General features: G+C 39.1%; 1 protein-coding gene across 1 annotated transcript in view; it reads left to right on the forward strand.

Moving 5' to 3' along the window:
• The window catches only part of LOC133449257 (interleukin-17 receptor D-like), a 49,333-nt gene that overhangs the window by 12,171 nt on the left and 17,154 nt on the right, over nucleotides 1-20,008 (forward strand). Inside the window, exons 2-7 of the mRNA XM_061728389.1 lie at nucleotides 3,077-3,125; nucleotides 10,369-10,491; nucleotides 11,955-12,073; nucleotides 13,599-13,719; nucleotides 15,658-15,702; nucleotides 16,216-16,367. Of these exons, the coding sequence (XP_061584373.1) occupies nucleotides 3,077-3,125; nucleotides 10,369-10,491; nucleotides 11,955-12,073; nucleotides 13,599-13,719; nucleotides 15,658-15,702; nucleotides 16,216-16,367 (609 nt within the window). The remainder of the gene's footprint in view (nucleotides 1-3,076; nucleotides 3,126-10,368; nucleotides 10,492-11,954; nucleotides 12,074-13,598; nucleotides 13,720-15,657; nucleotides 15,703-16,215; nucleotides 16,368-20,008) is intronic.

Here is a 20,008-nt window from a genome sequence, read left to right on the forward strand (position 1 = left end):
ACGGTGCAGGCAAACTGAAGGCGATTACGTGCCGAAAAGGAGCACGAGAAGAAACTGCGTGGGTAGGTTTAGGTTTTTCCAGGAGGGTTTTGAACGCGATTTCTTTTTCTTTCTTTTTTTTGTCAGCGCTTCTTCAAAAGGCTGTTTGATGGTTAAGAGTTGGTTTTAGGGTCTGTTTTAGTGTTTGTGTTAAAGGCTGGAGAATGCGGTGCACCGGTGCAAGACTTCTCAAGTGCATAATTAACAACATATGCCTACATGTTTGCATGGATGGGTTGTTGGGGTACAGTGGCTGCTAATAAGCATGGAACCCCTCCTGTAGCATACATGCACACAGCTGGGTGTCTGTCTGATTGGTTTCAGGTGTAAATGTGCGGTTTTTGCGTGTGACCACAGTCTCACACCTCTGTAACAAGTCTGAATGTGTGTGTGTGTATGTATGTGTGTGTGTGTGTGCATTTAAGGCAACATGAAAACAAAGTGAAGCCTGTAAAACTATTAAGACCCTGCAGAATTAAGGCTCACACGAGTCTTTGTGGATGCAGACAAAGAAGAGGATTCTGGGTAAATGATGCCCTGACTTCAGCTTATCTTAGGCAAACAAATCTGCATTTACACCAGTTTTCAGCTTTTTAACCAAAAATGAGTCAGACTATTTCGGTTTTTGATGATGGTGGTTTTACTTTTCAAAATAAAAGCACGTGAACATGGATGCAGTCTCAGCTTGCATCGATCTAACTTTACCTGCTGTCCTTTTGTATTAAAAGATCAATTCTGTCTTCCTACTCTTTGCTTTTTTGTGAGTTACATCCCTCTGATTGGCTTTTACTCTACATTTATTAAATCAAGATGTTTTCTCCTGGAGTATTTCCACCACTGCACGAAGGCCAGCTCAGAGTTTCAGTATGGCTCTTGTGGATTTTCACCAAAATGTAGGGGTTTTTTTTTCTCCAAAATCTCGATGTCGTGATGTATCGCTTTATTCCTCTGTCCTTTACTGGTTCGTTTAGTTAAGTGGGCGTACGGACCATCGTACGAGTGAACAGAGCAGCCATTCGTCCTGATGTCATGAGGTCATCGTGTTTTAAAGTGCAGATGTGTGGAGCGCTTCCAGGCGTGCACACCTCTGGCTCTGCTGCGCGCTGAGGCCCTTTCACGTCCTCTCAGGAGGACTTTTGCAGACCAATGAATCGCCTTTGTGACAGTCGTGTTCCTCCGGCAGGGCTGCATGGACTACAGTGGGGCAAAAAAGTATTTATTCATCCACCAATTGTGCAAGTTCTCCCACTTAAAACGATGAGAGAGGCCTGTAAATTTCATCATAGGTTCACTTCAACTATGAGAGTTAAATGAATCGAGGAAATCACATTGTAGGATCTTTACTGAATTAATTGGTAAATTCCTCTGTAAAATAAGTATTTGGTCACCTACAAACAAGCAAGATTTCTGGCTTTCGCAGAGCTGTAGCTTCTTCTGTAAGAGGCTCCTCTGTCCTCCACAGAGGTGTCAAAAGTATTCACATTCATTACTCAGGTAGAAGTATAGATACTAGAGTTTAAAAATACTCCTGTAGAAGTTGAAGTATCAACTCAAGTTTTTTACTCAAGTAAAAGTATAAAAGTACTGGTTTCAAAACTACTTAAAGTATAAAAGTAAAAGTAATGTAAGGGGGAAAAAAGCCATTAAGGACAAAAGCCATTGAAAATGAATGCATCTTAGTATAATGCAAATATATTAAAGAAGCATATATGTGTACTATTGAGCATTAACATGTGTTTCAGAGAGCAGGAGATATGATGATTAGTTGCCTATAAGTATTGTAATGGTGCAAAAAGTCAAACTTCAGAGGCATGTTATCATTTATCCTAACCTTTATTGGAATGTACATCCAAGTTTAGTTGCAGGAATCTGAGGGAACGGATGTAAGAACAAAACTGGACAAGAACATCTGAAACAACCACAACCAAATTCACTCTATCCGGATGGAGCAATTTAACTGGATAGTTTTTGTTAAAGGCCGAAATGAAATAGAGTAACGAGGCTGTTTTTAAAATGTAAGGAGTAAAAAGTACAGATAATTGTGTGAAAATGTAAGGAGTAAAAGTAAAAAGTCGTCTGAAAAATAATTACTCCAGTGAAGTATAGATAACCAAAATTTCTACTTAAGTAAGGAAACAAAGTATTTGTACTTCGTTACTTGACACCTCTCCACTGGTTACCTGTATTAATGGTACCTGTTTTAACTTATCAGTATAAAAGACACCCAAAACATCACTGCTCTAGAGGAGATCTGCATGGAGGAATGGGCCAAAATACCAGCAACAGTGTGTGAAGACCTTGTGAAGACTTACAGAAAACGTTTGACCTCTGTCATTGCCAACAAAGAATTGAGAAGAACTTTTGTTATTGACCAAATACTTATTGTCCACTATTTGCAAATACATTTTTTTTAAATCACACAATGATTTTCTGGATTTTTCTTTTTTTCATTTTGTCTCTCATAGTTGAGAAATACCTGTGATGAAAATTACAGATCACTCTCATCTTTTTAAGTTGAGAACTTGCACAACTGGTGTCTGACTAAATACTTTTTTGCCCCCGTGTGTATAAGAAGAGCTGGACAAACACCCCTGTGACGTCACCTTTAGGGCTCATAGTTGCACCGAATGCCTGCAGGATCCAGTGGACCTCTGCTAGTTCTCCATTCTGCTCTGGACGCTCTCGTTTTCTGTTTGGTCAACATTTAGGAGTCTCAAAATCAAGGCTGTAGCAGCTGTCAGTCAAAAGACTGCAGCCCTAATTATGCAAACATGTGTATGAATTTAGTGTTTTTGTTGCTTCCGGCTGATTCCATCCACCAGATTTAGGGTTTAAACAACATTGAACATTGATAATAATCGTTAGCTGAGTGAAGCCTTGAAGAGCACTGATGTTTACGGGACTTTCATCTCTCTGTTTCCTCCGAACGAGGGTTCACGTCATACTGGAACCATTTCAGGTTAAGATAATCTAAGCTATGAATAAAACAAAAAAATGATTTAAAGTCTCTCTCCCTCTTTCTCTTTCTCTCTCTCAGGTCCAGTCGGATGGAGGTCGCAGGCTTGCCGTCACCTTCAGATCTGACAGTGAGTTTCCCCGTGAATCAGCATAAACTCTTCCTCTTTGTACCGTCTGCTGTAGTTAGAGATGCAGATGACCTCGGTTCTGCTGCATCACCTAACCGGAGTCTAAATAACCTCATGGTGTTCAGTTTGTTCATATCAATGGTGTAGTCTCGTCGTTCCCGACGAAACTTGGGGCCAATCCCAATACACCCCCTACTCACTACCACTAGCCCTAAAAATGAAGCCGCAAACCGTAGGGCCCTTGTAATCTTCCCTAGGGATTGGGACACCACTTGCTACGTCACTGCGTGGTTTACGTTTGGGTACGTAAGCGACTGCGTAGTTACGTTTGCACAAACGTCACACCATATCAGGAAGCCGAGAGCTAAAAGCTGTTTTAATTTCCGCTGTAGCGCTGTTAATATGCCACTTTATTAAGTTTTATTATTTTTTCAGGCGTGAAAGTAACCGTTAAGATCCCCAACCTGGGCTCAGTTTATCCAAATAACGTCTGTTAAGAAATTTGATTGTTTTCGGAGATGAGAGGATCGCCGGCAATTTATGGTTCCGTGTTAAATCGACGCAGAGCCTACTGCGTAGTATGGTGTGCGTCGCCGCGTAACCTACGCCGTAGGCTCTGCGTTGGTGTAACGCGTAACCATAAATCAGCCTTTATTCTGACGACATCTGAAGATACAACGCAACAACGGGCAAGCGAGTGATAATGTACATTCACTGAGTGAATATTATGAAAGTAAAATATATATTTCTAGCTAGAAATGTAATCAAAACGCATTTTTATGCAGAAACTAACTCAAAATATTGATTTTATTCACTAAAAAATAAGAAATGTCCACCATGTTTTTTTTTTTATTCAGTCTGCAAATGATGACGTAAAGCATTCTGGGAAATTTTCTCAGGCCCTCGGTCAGCGAGTCAGCATCTGAAATCCCTCGCTGTGAAGGGCTAGATTCATACACACTAGCCCTCGTTTTGGCCACTACCACTAGATGCAAAGAGGAATTGGGACACCACTACCCTCACGGGAACGCACAAAATTTAGGGGTAGGGCTGAAAAGTAGGGCTATGGGGTGTATTGGGACTGGGCCTTGGTTCTCGAATCGCCTTAAAAAACCATCTTGTGAAAGTGTAAAAAGGTTGTTGTGATATTTGGGAGATTTTCAAATTAAAAGTCGTTTCAATTACAGGTTTTTCCTTTTTGATATTTGAGTTTTTGCACAAATCTAAGCTTCCCTTGGGTAAAATCAGTCATGACTTTCTTTTCTACCGCTATTCTCATATCATCTAATGATTAATTTGCTCTGATATACAAGTTTCATTTGAGTGATGGTTTGAAAATCAGGAGCATCCTTTCACAAGGCTGAACCTTGCCAAGGGAAACCACATCTTTGTTCTAGCCCCTTTACGTCGGGGATATATGAAGCTCTAGGTGGCCTTGCCCAGTCTTATCTCAAACATCTCGTGGTTTACACACACCCTGACGAGTCCAAGTGCGGGATGGGAGGTCCAGCTTTCAGGATCTTTTCCCATGAAAAGAGACTTCCCTTGTTGGAAGATGGATTCACAGATTTTGCTCTTTTGTTTCTTTTCTTAATTTTTATATCTACTTTTTCATGTTTTTTATGGAAAATTGTCCATTTCTGTATGTTTTTTTTAAATTCTGCTAAGCATTTGTTGTTGCACTCGTGTTTCAAAGGTTAAATGATTTGAGACTTTTTTTTTTTTATTATCAAACACTGGGTTCCACACGGCTGCCTCTTTTGTGCACGACCTGCATCACTTCTGTCCCATCAAAGACCATCAGGGCTCCTGATGGATGTGTTCAATCTGAGCTCAGAAGTCTGTAAAAGATTGTAGTTGAACTCCCCTGACTTTTATTTTACTAAACTAACTCCATCTGATAATTTTACGCTTGTCCAAACCAAACTTATCGCATGAATCAATTAGAGCTCAGGATGAATTTTATTTGCTGCCCCAGCATGAAAATCTGCCCCCCCTCCTGCTTTTGCACCACCATGTCCCCCTCGTCCTCCTCCAACATCCTTTGACTCTTCTTCTTTTGTTCTTTTCGCTCTTAAAGTCAAGTTCCTGAGCCGTGGCCAATCCCTGTCTCCTGCTTTTGTCCGTGACCATGAGCGAGGAAGCGCTTTGAGATCCCCCATTTTGTGTGTGTGTGTGTGTGTGTGTGTGCGTGTTCCTCATCCCACCTTTTAAGTCTGAAAACATGTTATGAAATGCTTTCCTCTCAAAAGTTATTGATGAATTTAAAAAAAAAACTTGTTATTGTTATTTTATAGGTTTTAAAAAATGAATTTTAATACAATTTTGATCATATTTTGAGTTTCCCTCGTTGGTCGGTTCCAGGTGTTCATGTAAAGGTGAACTTATCACTTCCTGGCTTCACTTGTTCTCAAAATGCTGAAAAAGTTACGATAAATACTCAGATGGACGCTTGTTTCGCTTCAAAGGTGTTCTGGTGACTCCTTTTTCTCTGTAGAGGTGATTTTATTTTATTTTATCTAATCTTTTTACACATTATGTCATTGATGATTCGGAGGGGGATGGTTGGTGTCAAGAGGTCACGTGACTTTGAAGTGCAGATGCGTCCTCTTTCAGAGGACCAGAGATGAAAACCTGCACACTTTTTAAGCTAAAGTTAAGCGCTGGAGCATGTTTGCATCACAATTGGTGTGTGTGTGTGTGTGTGTGTGTGTGTGTGTGTGTGTGTGTGTGTGTGTGTGTGTGTGTGTGTGTGTGTGTGTGTGTGTGTGTGTGTGTGTGTGTGTGTGTGTGTGTGTGTGTGTGTGTGTGTGTGTGTGTTGTGGGAGGAAGGGGAGTCGAGGGGTGATACACCTCAGTGATTCCTCTCCTCCAGCGGGATGAAGGATGATGGAGGAGAATCAGGCTTCCTCTCGGCATTGACATCCCGGGGATTATAAAGCAGCGTGACCTTTGACCTCCGCTCGGTTATTGATGACGGGTGACGAGCAAAAACTTAAGCGGCTGACGGCGTCTGTTCATAATTTGTATTTTTTTCTAATCTATTGTCAGCAAATTCATATATTCTGTCGAGATTGTTGCCTCGAATCTATTAATTGGATGACGTGATCCTGCGTTACCATAGAAACGGATTATATTGGGCTCATTTCCTTTATACCCCGTATTTAATGGTCTTAATGTGGGAATTAAAGGTCTCTGCAGGAAAGTTATCGGTCACTGACTTTGCACGTTAATTTTATTTATTTTATTCAATTTAATTATTTCATGCTGCCTGTGACACATTTTTATATAAAATTTTCTCTGAATTGTGTCTCTCACCTGTTGAGGTCCAGTATACACTTTAGTTAACCCTTGTGCTGTCTTTGGGTCAAGGAAGGAGGAAGGAAAGAAGGGAGGAAAGAAGGAAGGATGGGAGAAAAGAAGGAAGGAAGGGAGAAAACAAGGAAGGAAGGAAGGAAGGAAGGAAGGACAGGAGAAAAGAAGGAAGGAAGGAAGGAAGGAAGGACAGGAGAAAAGAAGGAAGGAAGGGAGAAAACAAGGAAGGAAGGAAGGAAGGAAGGACAGGAGAAAAGAAGGAAGGAAGGGAGAAAAGAAGGGAGGAAAGAAGGAAGGAAGGGAGGAAAGAAGGAAGGATGGAAGGGAGGGAAAAAGAAGGAAGGAAGGGAGAAAAGAAGGAAAGAAGGGAAAAAAGAAGGGAGGAAGGAAGGAAGGAATGGATAAAATTAGGAAGGAAGGAAGGGAGGAAGGGAGAAAAGAAGGAAGGGAGGAAGGGAGAAAAGAAGGAAGGGAGGAAGGGAGAAAAGAAGGAAGGGAGGAAGGGAGAAAAGAAGGAAGGAAGGAATGGAGGAAAGAAGGAAGGAATGGAGAAAAGAAGGAAGGGAGAGAGGAAAGAAAGAAGGAAGGAAGGGAGGAAAGGAAGGAAGGAAGGGAGAAAAGAAGGAAGGAAGGAAGGGAGAAAAGAAGGAAGGGAGGAAAGAAAGAAGGAAGGAAGGGAGAAAAGAAGGAAGGGAGGAAAGAAGGGAGGGAGGAAAGAAGGAAGGGAGGAAGGGAGAAAAGAAGGAAGGAAGGAAAGAAGGGAGGGAGGAAGGAAGGAAAGAATGTACGAGGGGAGAAAAGAAGGAAGGAAGGGAGGAAAGGAGTAAAGAAGGAAAGGAGTAAAGAAGGGAGAAAAGAGGAAGGAAGAAGGAAGGAGAGAACAGGAGGAAAGAAGGACAGGAGAATGAGGTCATTTTGACCTGAAGACCGTACAAGGCTTAAACCATCAGTTCTTATATGAACGGAGGTGAAATGTCGCCATGACGACCAGCAGTTGGCCGTGGTTTCCTGAAGCGTCCTCTTACTTCACTGATTCCTGGGAAGTCCTGAACCTCCCGCGAAGGAAAAACGGTGAAAACCCAACAAAGGAAAACGGATCTTTTCCCGTTTCCATCCGTGAACTTTGGCCCTCATTTATTCCCTCCTTTTTTTTTGTCATAACCGCTGCTTTCTCTCGGTAATAAATTCATAAAATTAAAAAAAAGGAGAGGAGAAAAGAGCCGCTTGGCTTCCTTCCTGCGTCCTATAGAGGATGTAGGAGGAGGAAGAGGAGCAGCCAGCTGTGACCTTCCTCTTTAGCCCTGAACATGACCCCGCTCTGAGCGGGACGAGGAGGCGAGAGGAAGAGGAGCCTCCTCTCAGTCAGCTGCATCCTTTTCAGGAGCTCCTCTTCTTCTTCCTCCTCACCCTCATCCTCACCTCCATCAATAGATGGTTGGCAGGAGGAAAGGGGAGCAGTCAGTCGTGTCTGAGCTCACGCCCCCTTTTCTTTCGGCGCCTCTCCTCCAATCCCTCTCTCTTCACGGCTGGCTGCCCCCTCATCCGCCTCTTCCCCTCCATCTCCGTCTTCAACGTGATGGACGGTGGAGAGACTGAATCCTGAGAGAATGAAAGTTTGGTTTATTACCTATCGATGATTTGGAGTCTGATCAGACCAGAGTTATTATCGTTCACGAAAACGAACAAAATAACGAAAACTAAAATTGAAAAAACAATTTTGTTAACTGAACTAAATAAAAACAAAAATTAAAAGACAAAAACGATAACTAACTGAAATTATATTGCATGTTTTGAAAACTAACTAAAACGAACTGAAATTATAGATATAATTTCCTCCGTTTTCGTCCCTGTCAATATAAGCCTCTTGGTATGATCAATTTATTCTGCTCTGGCCGTTTATCTCCAACTGGCAGCTACGGCACCTGAACGCCTCACGGCCCGTGACGTCAAAACTAAAACTAAAACAAATAAAAACTAAACTAAAACTAAGCATTTTTGAAAATATAAAAACTAATAAAAACTAGCAAACCCACACTAAAAACTAATTCAAACTAACTGAATTGAAGGAGAAAAAGTCAAAATGATATAAAACTAAACTAAAATGATGAAAATCAAAACTATTATAACCCTGGATCAGACTGATCGGAATCTGCCTTTAGCCCTGATTGCAGATTAATACTCGCTGCATAACGATGTATTATCTGTATTATCTCATCTCCTGGGAAGCTCCCGCCCAGAGGCTCGAACCCAAGAGGCCGTTTCCACAATGCAGAACTAAAACTCTGAACAAAAGCTGTGGTATCATTACAAAGGAATTCAAAGACGAGCACCTTTTTTCTGGCCTTTTACTGCAGCGCCAGATATTTTCTTACACAGGCTTTTGTGCAGACTTTCATGTGCACCTGTCTGTCACCTCTTATTGTCTACGAGGAAACTAACCGGACCTGAACTGCAGGGATTCCTGTTGACTTCAGGAAAGTGATCCAGAAGTTATCTGTGTTTTGGATTTTTTCTGGATCAATTTGAGCCGTTCAGAACAGAATTACCTCATTAATGGATGCAGAAGTTTTTTTTTTTATATTAAAGCAGCACTATGTAACTTGTCCACCTTAATATGATATTTCCAGAGTCATTGTGATGGTACATCAACTTCCAACAGGTTTAATGAACCTCTGTCATGGTCTGAGGGGTCTGTATCGCCTTCACTGGCACTATGTAACTTTGAGGAGCATGGTAGGAACCCTTCCACACTAAAAAACTACACATTTTTACGGCTTTGACTGCTTTACAGCATACGTCACTTCCCCCTCTTTCCCGATTCGTAGTTGAGACGAAAGCTGGGCGGTGCGTGGAAATAAAAGTTTTATCGGAGGAGGCGGAAAAAAGAAAGTGGGAGAGTAACAAGCTAAATGACCGGACAAAAATAAATAAAATAAAAAATAAAAAATGCCCGGACAAGAATAAACATTGGCCCGGCGTTCACTCGCTGGCGTGAGCTGAAAGACGAGGAGGGATGTCCGACAAGAGAGACAGAATTGTTATTATACAAATGTAAATGTAGAGTTCTATGTTGAATAAGAATCAAAATTAGAATGTTTTCACATACAGGGGATTCGTCTTGGGTTCTAGTATTTTTCATGAGAACTGTAAAATTGTGCAGGGCTGATCTGCAAGATATAAGCAATGGGCATTCAGTTATTCACAGGTTATAAAGTATTTTTTTATTTTGTCAGTAAGTATGTTGGACTACTAATTTATGACGAAGTCCCTCTTAAAAACGTTTGTAGTTTGCGGCGCATTATCTCGCTGAAACAGGACAGGAGGCGGGGGTGACTTCACTAATAAAACCAAGTTGAACTTAGTGATTTTCAACATCGTCATATTATATTGTTTAGCCAAAAATAGATACATTACCTCTTCGCAAACGACCGCTGAAAACAGAAAAGTAGTTTTGAAAGTCCGTCCCGTCTTCTCTCATCAAAACAAATGCAGCGACGGGGACAGGAGTTTTCCGGCAGTCCGCGCTGGTGCTCATGGGAAATGTAGTTCTTTCTGGTAAAGCACTACCGCTTTGGTCCAAAGGAGCCGCCAAACTCAACAAAAGCTGAAAGTTACATTGTGCTGCTTTAAGATTTTATTAGTTCATAAACCAAGAGGACTGACAGATCCACAACACAATATATCTATCATACATGCCTCCCAGTGTTACACACACACTCAAAATTAGGGGAAAAAGCATTAACACAAATTAAAAAAAAAAAAAAAAAAAAAAACAACCAAAAAATTGGTTGATATTCACTTATTTACTTTTCTCTTCTTTCTGTGTTTTTTCTTTCTTTTTTTTATTGTTTTTTTATTTGTGTTGATGCAGAAATGTTTTGAAATGATAACTGATCGTGTGAACTCTCTCTAAACTCTCGCCCTGCAGACTGCTCTTCAAACTCCCCGCTAGGAAAACACGTGATCCACGAGGCGGCCAACATCTCCTTCAGCCACATGGCCTGCGAGGACCAGGCCGCCGTGGTCGTCCACTGGGCTGCAAGTCCTCTAGGTAAAGTCTGTCCGTCCTTCGCCCTGCGTACCTGCAGATTTAGAGTTAGAAAAACCCCTCAGAGGTCTGAGATCATGCAGCGCCGCGCCGCTTTGATCAGACTCTGAGAGGGAGAAAAGGAGGATCACATCTCACACAACAATAGCAGGATTTGACCGTGAAGGAATGTGCTTGTGCGCATGTGTGCGCTTGCTCGCTCTCGGTGTAAGGTAAACCAGCCCCCCCCTCCTCCACCCCCTTTTTGTGACAGACACCCTCGTTGTTTTCTCACAACAGTGGAAAATCTTCTGCTCACGGGGAAAACCGGGCGTGCACGAGACTCTACACCGCTCTGACTCCAGCCCTCGCTTATGAAACAACTAAAACCTGAGGGATTTTCTGCTGAAAGATCCACTAAAACCTTCTACGTCTCAGTTTTCCTCCCCGACTTAGTGTCATAATTCCCATCAGAAGACTTTAATAACTTCTGTAGGTGATAAATAATATTTAGTCGTTTTCAAATTTGAGCTCCTTTTGGGAGAGAGACGCTTTAGATTTAGAAGAAAAAACAAGAGATCACATGACCTCCCCAGGTCACGTGACCCTCACAAACTTGCATAACTATGTCATGTTTTTATGATTGAACATTATCGGAGGATTAATAGGAGACCTCTTGCTTTCGGTTCTGCCTCAGGAGTCACGTTTAGGGATTAAAATGCTCGTCGGGAGACAAAAAGCTCGGAGGAAAACCTGGAGGGAAGAGCAGAGATGTCATGGGAGGAAGGAAATAACACTATTTAATATTTTCTTAAATAAGGAAAGAAACGTCTTCAACGTTTGATAATCTCTTACTGTTTTGCCTTTTGTTGCCTCACCTGGGTTTATGTTTTATAAACTTTTCATAAGGGAACATAAACACCTTCAAAAACCTCGAGAAGAGCTTCTACTCAAGTTTTTTCTTGTCGTGTGAAAAGTTGACTTGCCTTTTATAATCAGACATAGCTTCAATGAAAAAGATAAAAACATGCAGAGAGACTAGCAGGACGGGGGAAGGGGGAAGAGCTCAGACTGAGCCGTGGCACACCTGATGTAATGCTGCCGCTTTTGCCAACATGCAAATTATCCTCATTTCTGAGAGCGAGAGGACGCGTTTGGAAATGTGCCGCGAGTCAGAAAAACCTGTTCTGCCACTTTCTGCTGCACAGTTAATAGGAAAAACATGTCCGGTGCATCTCAAGGTGTAATTACTAGACAGATGTGTTTTCAAAGAGGAGGAGGAGGAGGAGGAGGTAGAGCAAGAGGGGGGTGAAGAGGAGGACAGGAAAGGAGGAAATGGATTTCAAATGAATAAACTGAGAGTGTAACCGGAGGTGAGGGGACATGAGGTAACGAGGAGAGGAGGGATGAAGAAAAGAAAGAAAGAGAGAAAGAAAGAGGGGCAGGGAAAATGACATAAAACTGAACTTCCTGTTGCATCTCTGCAGGAATCGAACACATTAAAGGCTTTCGGGTCTATCTGGAGGACAAAAATCCAGAGGGGAAACAGTGTCAGCACCTCGTCCTTAAAGATCCACGGCAGCTCAACTTCTCCTACAAAAACACGGTATGAACTCTGTCTGACTGTGAAGTGATGGCTTCCTGACATGAATCCATCATAAAACATGCCTCATTCTGTCCAAACTAGTCAGTATCATATAAATAATGACCACTGTGGAGCAGGGATGCACATACCGTATCTTCCGGACTATAAGTCGCGTTCTTTTTTCATAGTTTGCCCGGGGGTGCGACTTTAGTTTGAAATTATTAACACAGTATTACCGGTTTATCATTTCACATGTTATTTTCACATTAAACCACAAGAGGGCGTTCTAGGAAGCGCCACATCTTCTACTTCCGGAGTTAGCGGAGTTGTTTAAAAGTGGCTCCAAGGATGAAGATTTCATTGGATTGGCCTTTACTTGGAGTGACACGGATGGTTTGGTAAACTTATTATGTTATTTATGCTCTAGTTATCTGAATAACTCTTAATATGTTATGTTAACATACCAGCCACGTTCTCAGTTGTGTCATGTAACGTAAGCAAACCGTACAATTATTCAGCCTGTTGTTGCCTCTATTTTGTTTTTATTTTAAATTGCCTTTCAAAATGACATGTCTGTTCTTGGTGTTGGATTTTATCAAATACATTTCCCTAGGGCTGGGGATCGATTCAAATATCAAGAATCGATTCCGATTCTTAAGATTCAGAATCGATTATCAAGATTCGATTCGATCTGATATTGATTTGGGTTACTGTTAATAAAACTGTTTTTTCAGCTGTTGCATGAATTATATGACTGTAGTTATGCAATATATTAATACTAGTATTATATTGACATTAAACAGCAAGTATTGCAGCTAATGATGCTGTAAGGACCAATCAGCTCCCAGAATGCTGATAGAACTGCTTTCAGAAACATCGTGTGGGTCAGAATTATCAAACAGATCCAGGGAGGAAACGGAGACGGATTAAATTACTTTTAATTTTTCCCCATTTATGAGAATTTGGTTTCTTAACATTTATGCAAATGTAACCCCAAGACGGTATATAAAGCAAAGAAATATAGACAATTTATGCAATTATAACTGAAACTTTAATGTTTTCATACCATAAACATATTTAAAGGCAAAAACATGCCACCAGTTATTCTTGTGTCCAACAAAATATTCCTTTTTTGGGCATAAACAAAAAAATAACAAAAGTTGTTATGTAATGATGAGAAAAAATAAATAAATAAATATATCTTTAGACATATGAATCGATTTTTAGGAATTAATATGAGAATCGATTTAAAATCGGAGAATCGATCTTTTCAACACAGGCCTACATTTCCCCCAAAAATACAACTTATACACCAGTGCGACTTATATATGTTTTTTCTTTCTTTATTATGCATTTTATGGCTGGTGCGACTTGTACTCCAGAGCGACTTATAGTCCGGAAAATACGGTACTCTGGCGTTCCCGGGAGAAAACGCAGACGTTAACTCTAAATAACTGCAGCTTCATGTCAGATAGGATGTCACAGTCTTTGTTTACTAACTGTCTCCAGTGTCTCTGATATGATCTGATGTTGTTTACCTACGCAGAAGATGAGCAGCCAGCCGTTCAGCGGCCTGACCTTCGACACCGACTACATGGTCCGCGTCGTTCCCTTCCCGTCTCTGATGAACGAAAGTTTCTTCCCTCCATCCTTCCTCAGGACCAACTGTGAGTCTCCCCCAGACCCCTGACTTAAAATTAATCCTCACCTGTGAATTTATGACTCTTTTCTTGGCAATTTTTTTCTTTAAGTGTCCAAATAAACATTTGGGAACTAATTACAGTGATTAACTCTTGGAGGGCAATATAGTGAACGAGAGAGCATAATATACCGGGCCTGAGGACCCGCGGTGCCACAACAAACACACTTATACGGGCTAGTTTTCACAGATGTCTGCAAGTCTTTAAGCTTGTAATGGTGCATTTAACGACAAGAAGACCTAAAACATTTTCAACATTCATCTCCTAAGTTACGTCTTAACTGCTATAGATGTTTTTTTGGTTGACAGCAAAGTAAAAGCAGAGCAGAGAGTTTCATCGGGTCACTCTTGAGTTGGTTGGAGACCAAAGGTGGAGATAAATAAACGGCTAGATGAAGAAGCTGCTCATAACTGATAAAAACAACCTTTTTTTCCAGCTCTAGCTCGTGTAAAATTTACTTTATTTAGTCTGTTGTCATAGCTCAGTCACATTCTGGGAGTTGACGAAAGAACAGACGCTGCCGCCTAGTGGTTGGGGCTGTAATTACAGAACGATGCAAACAATAACGTACAAGTTCTCAATACTTGTACGTTATTGTTTGCATCGTTTGCATAAAAGGCATTATGCAGGCAATACCCCTTTCAACCACCAGGGGGCAAGATATTTATGACATGATTTAAAAAAAATATTTAGAATTAATAAAACAAACCAATACTGTATTGGTTTGTTTTATTAATTCTAAATATTTTTTTAAATCATGTCATAAATATCTTGCCCCCTGGTGGTTGAAAGGGGTATTGCCTGCATAATGCCTTTTACTGTTTTATTTAATTTAATAACATATGCATTAGATTTTTTATTTATTTATTTCGATCATGTGCTCAATATGGTACACTCATTCACAGCATATCGTGTAATCATTTGGATCGAAAAGGAATAGGCTGAAGCTCTGAGCTTATAAATGCATACCCTTTAACCTTCACATTATTATTATTTACACTTTTTATAACAAATGCTTTCTAGCATTTCCACCCAAAAAAGAAGCAAACACAAAAAAATATATATATATGTAACAACAAAGAACCAGTAACAAAAGAAAAAAGGAAAAATAAATAATAAATAGTCCTGATTAAAACAAGGACAAAAAGATCAGTAATTATTACCTGCATAATTCCATAATTCTCTCTCTTGCATCTTATCCTTCAATCTTGTTGGTATTTACCAATCATGGTCTGTTTTAAACTATTTTTAAACTGTATGATGTTTTTACTTTGTTTAAGATTATCTGGCAAGCTATTCCACAACTTAACCCCTGTAACTGAAATACACATATTTTTAAGTGTTGTTTTAACTGTTGGTTGTTTGAGATTATGTTCCCCCCTTAACTCATATTGCCCATCTCTATCCTTAAACAGTTTTTGTATGGGGGAGTGAATTATTCTTTGCTTTGTATATTATCTGTGCTGTTTTAAATTCAACTAAGTCAGTCAATTTTAGTGCGTTTAATTTCCAGATCTTAATTTTAGATGCATCTAACATGCATCTAAAAAGGTCATTAAAAAGAGAAAACATTTTATTTAGCTTAGAATAAATATTATTTATAAACAAACACAGCTGTAACTTTTGAACAAGACGGGTTAAAACAAGTTTGGCCAAGATGCCCTCGGACCAATCAGAGTGCTTTGTGTGGCAAACAAGACGAGAAAAAACGCCACGCAAATTCACTGAGTTAGTTTTAACGTTTTTACATCTCTATGGACATGATTTGATTATAATAAACATTCCTTGTACTTGTTTTTATCTCCACATGGATGTGAGTTACTCATGGCGACGGTGTCAGTATTTGTTGCGGAGCTACTCAGTAAGGACACAACAGATGTGTAATGATTTCTGTTTCTCCAACAGCATGTGAAATCCTCCTCGGATCAGACAACCTGGTCTGCAAACCATGTAAGTGCCTCGGCGTCGTCGTCATAAGCGAAGCCACATGTTAGACGGGGAGTGGGGATCGGTGGACCGCCGTCCCCCTCAAGCCGGTCCAACAAACACAGGACGACTCTGTAACAAAAAACTGCAAATTTGAAATAAAACCCTCGGAGAGGAGACTTAATCTGCCCGAAAGCTCAGAGACCCACAGTTTGTGTAGCTGATAACAAAAATGTTCCTAAAATTAAAAGCTTTGTTGGCAGAAAAACAGGGCAAAGGTGTTCATAAGTCGAGCTTACAGGTGGAAGAGAGAGCAGATGGTTTTTATTTTATCTAAATTAATGCAACAGATCTAAAACTTGGAAAAAGGGATCTGCTTTTGTTTTATTATCTTAAATCTTGCTTCAATTTAGAACCCTGATGTGTCACTGGAGGACAAAAACTCATATTTAAGCTCTTAAATATACCAAAGATTAGGTTGTTTTTTTAATGTTATTCTGCATGAAAGTGGAGCTGGTTCTGTTTCTGTGTCTGCAGTCTGGAAACCGAAGACCCTGAACGTGTCTCAGCTCGGGTCGAACCTTCACGTGGCGTTCGATCAGGCTCCCGGCTCCTTCGGCTTCACCTTCTACTACCTGTACTACAAGCTCCGTCAGGACGGCCCCTTCAGGCTGCAGCGCTGCAAACAGGTGAGGCCTCCTCCTCTCTGTATCCCTGAATCCATCCCTCGGGCTCAGAAATAGGGCTGGGTATCCATTCAAATGTCAAGATTCGATTCAATTCCGATTCTTAATATTCAGAATCGATTATCATGATTCGATTTGATCCGATTCGATATTGATTTGGCTTAGTGTTATTTAAAATGTTTTTTGAGCTGTTGCCTGAATTATATGACTGTAAAATAACTAGTGAAATAATAATTTCACAATAATTATTGTGAAATAACTAAGAAATAAATAACTCAAACAGGCCTTTCAATATCCATTTAAAGTGCAAAAAAGAAAGAAATTGCAACAGTTCATGCAGTAAACGAATCATTTTAGCTTATCTAATTTATTCTGTCGCCACGCACACATATTGACATGAAGCACCTGGCATTTTTCAGAAATGTCATGACAAACTGTGTGTCCGACTACTGGGATTAAAGTTCACCTGGCGGAAATGATGAAGAGGAAAAAAAATTAAAAAGAAATCGATCTTTAGACATAAGAATCGATTTTTAGGAATTAATATGAGAATCGATTTAGAATCGGAAAATTGATTTTTTCAACACAGGCATACTCAGAAACGCACAAAGTGTTGGAAATTCAGATTATTTTTTTTTTTAATATATGTTTATCCCTGTACATCTATTTATTCTTTGATTTTTCAAAATCCAGACTTCAGCACTCAAATCACAATGGTTAATATAGGTCTATGCATTAGCTCCGGTGTAACACAATTCAAAGAAATGTTAAATTTGAACATGCAGGTAAAATCATTTATTGACCTAAGATCAGAATATAATATTCCTAACAGACACTTTTTTAAATATTTACAAATTCGTAGCATTACTTATTCACTTATTAAAAAAAAAAAAATTACGGCTTGGGTTATCTGAAATTGAAGAAACTTTGTTATCTTCATACGCAATAAAAGGAAAGATTAGTGAAGTCTACAACATCCTATCAGGAGAAGGTCGATCTTCTTTTCAGTTGTTAAAAAAGATTTGCGAGAAGGAATTAGGCAGAACCTTAGAAAAAACATGCCTGGTTAAATATCTGTGAAAGAGTACATTTTCCATTTACAACTAATAAAATTAAGGAAGCTAACTTTAAATTCGTCCAGAAATTCTACTTAACTCCAATAAAAATGCATCAAATATCAAAGGATATTTCGTCAAAGTGTCCTAGATGTAAAAAGATAGAGGGGACATTCATGCATATGTTCTGGGAATGTGACCAGTTACAAAGTTATTGGAATTCAATTCATTCCCTTACACGATTAGTCCTGGACAAAAAATTTGATTTAAGCAGTAGTTTATATTTATTAAATGACACATAATTTACAACTATATAACAAAAAATGCAGGATATTAATTTTGATCCCTTACTTTGCAAAGAAATGTATACTTTTATTTTGGAAGAACGATTCCCCTCTATAAGACTTTTGTAGATCAACTCACAGCATTTCTACCTTTAGAAAAACTTACCTTGGAAAAATATAATCGTGGCCATCTTTTTCAAGAATTTTGGTTCCCATTGTTCTCTGGTTTATAGAACTTCATTGTTCCCTGAATGCTGTTTTATTGCTGTCATTTACTTTAGGTATTTTATGTATCTGTAGGTATTTTGAGTTTTGATGCCCCTATTGTTATTTACTGATGTTATTTTCCATATTTTTATTCACTCAATTATTATTTTATTTTATTTATTTATTTATTTATGTATTTATTTATTTATGTATTTATTTATTTATTTATTTATTTATTTTTCCTTTCCAGTTTATTTATTTTATTTATTTAATTTTTGTGTATTTTTTGTGCTTTTAAAAAAATATATATATATGTTTATTGCTTTTCAGAATTTAAAAGATACAAAACAGACAAATGAAAAAGGAAACGATAAAAGAAAAACCCTCCCCCCACTCTCAAAACAAACTAAACTTGAACAGATTCAGCACATCTCATAAGAAAATAGTAAAGGTCACAATCACTACAGTAAACTGATTATAATTAAAGAACATTGTACAAAGTAAAACGTAAACTGAGTAGTAAAGATAGCAAGGAGTTTCCCATTGATACATTAGTCTTGTCTGTGAAACCATTGCAGTACAGGGTCCCACATCTTCTTAAACAAGTCTTCCCTGTCTTTGTTACAAAGTCTCAGTCTCTCCAGGTGAAACTTACCTGCCATTTCTCTCAGCCACAAATCATATGTGGGTGCAGTGTCTGCCCTCCAAGCTTTTTTGCAATCACAGTTCCAAACAGAATAGCCTTTTTCTGATATTTGTTGGCAGAACACAAAGGGGTAGTTGCCCCGAAAACAGCTACAAGTGGATCCGGCTCCCAACGGAAATTCAGATTTTTGGGTCGGATGTTAAAATACTCTCTTGACATTCACACAAAAGTCTGATTCAAGACACACAAATGTGATTCTTATCAGATGAGAAAGGCCTCGGAAACAAGAGGATTGATAATCATAATGATGAATGTTTTTCACTTTCTCCTTTTCTTTTAAATGTAATTTGCAACAACATTTTTAGATTTGAGACGTCTTTCTGTCATTAAGTGGCCTTTCCCTGTTTTCATAAACTAGTTCATGCAGGATCAGGGTTTCTATTCTCATGTCACCTTTCAGCTCTCAGAGCAGCTTTCCTTATTCTTTTTATCTTCTCTAAATCGTTTTTCAAGATTTCCCAGAAGACATTTACTAGGAAATCCCTCCCGACGGGATCCGAGATCGCCCGCAAAGTACAAACATGTGAATCAGCTCACAGCAGATCTGTGAAACGCATCATCTCCTGTGTCCGGACGAGTCTCCCTTTCCCTTTCTCCTCATCATTAATACTGCTAGTTTGGTTCATTGTTAGTTTTTCTTTACATGGATGTAGGAATTATTCAAAATTCAACCAGTTTCCTGCCTCCAACCCTCTAGTGCAGTCTAGTTTTTTTAAGGATCCTCTGACATTTGTAGAAATAGATTTTTATTCTACTTAAATGTGACTGAGACCTTTATCCACCTAACTAAACAGGGTCACATGACCTTCTTTTTCTCTTTACAAGTGTACAGGACTGTCTCAGAAAATTAGAATATTGTGATAAAGTTCTTTATTTTCTGTAATGCAATTAAAAAAACAAAAATGTCATACATTCTGGATTCATTACAAATCAACTGAAATATTGCAAGCCTTTTATTATTTTAATATTGCTGATTATGGCTTACAGTTTAAGATTAAGATTCCCAGAATATTCTAATTTTTTTTAGATAGGATATTTGAGTTTTCTTAAGCTGTAAGCCATGATCAGCAATATTAAAATAATAAAAGGCTTGCAATATTTCAGTTGATTTGTCATGAATCCAGAATGTATGACATTTTTTTTTCGTAATTGCATTAGAGAAAATCACAATATTCTAATTTTCTGAGACAGTCCTGTAATTTGTTGTATTTTAAAAAGAAATCTTGCACCTGTTTGCCTTGTTGAAGTTCCTGCACGACACTGTTGATACAAATGTAACAGGATCTGCATCCTTTTCAAATTATGAGCCTCCTAGTTTCAGTGGGCATACACAATTGATTTCTTTAAAATGCTTTTATTATGAAATATTTGTAGGAAGCTCTTGGGGGAACG

This window comes from Cololabis saira, chromosome 8, assembly GCF_033807715.1.
Source record: "Cololabis saira isolate AMF1-May2022 chromosome 8, fColSai1.1, whole genome shotgun sequence".
NCBI lineage: Eukaryota > Metazoa > Chordata > Actinopteri > Beloniformes > Belonidae > Cololabis > Cololabis saira.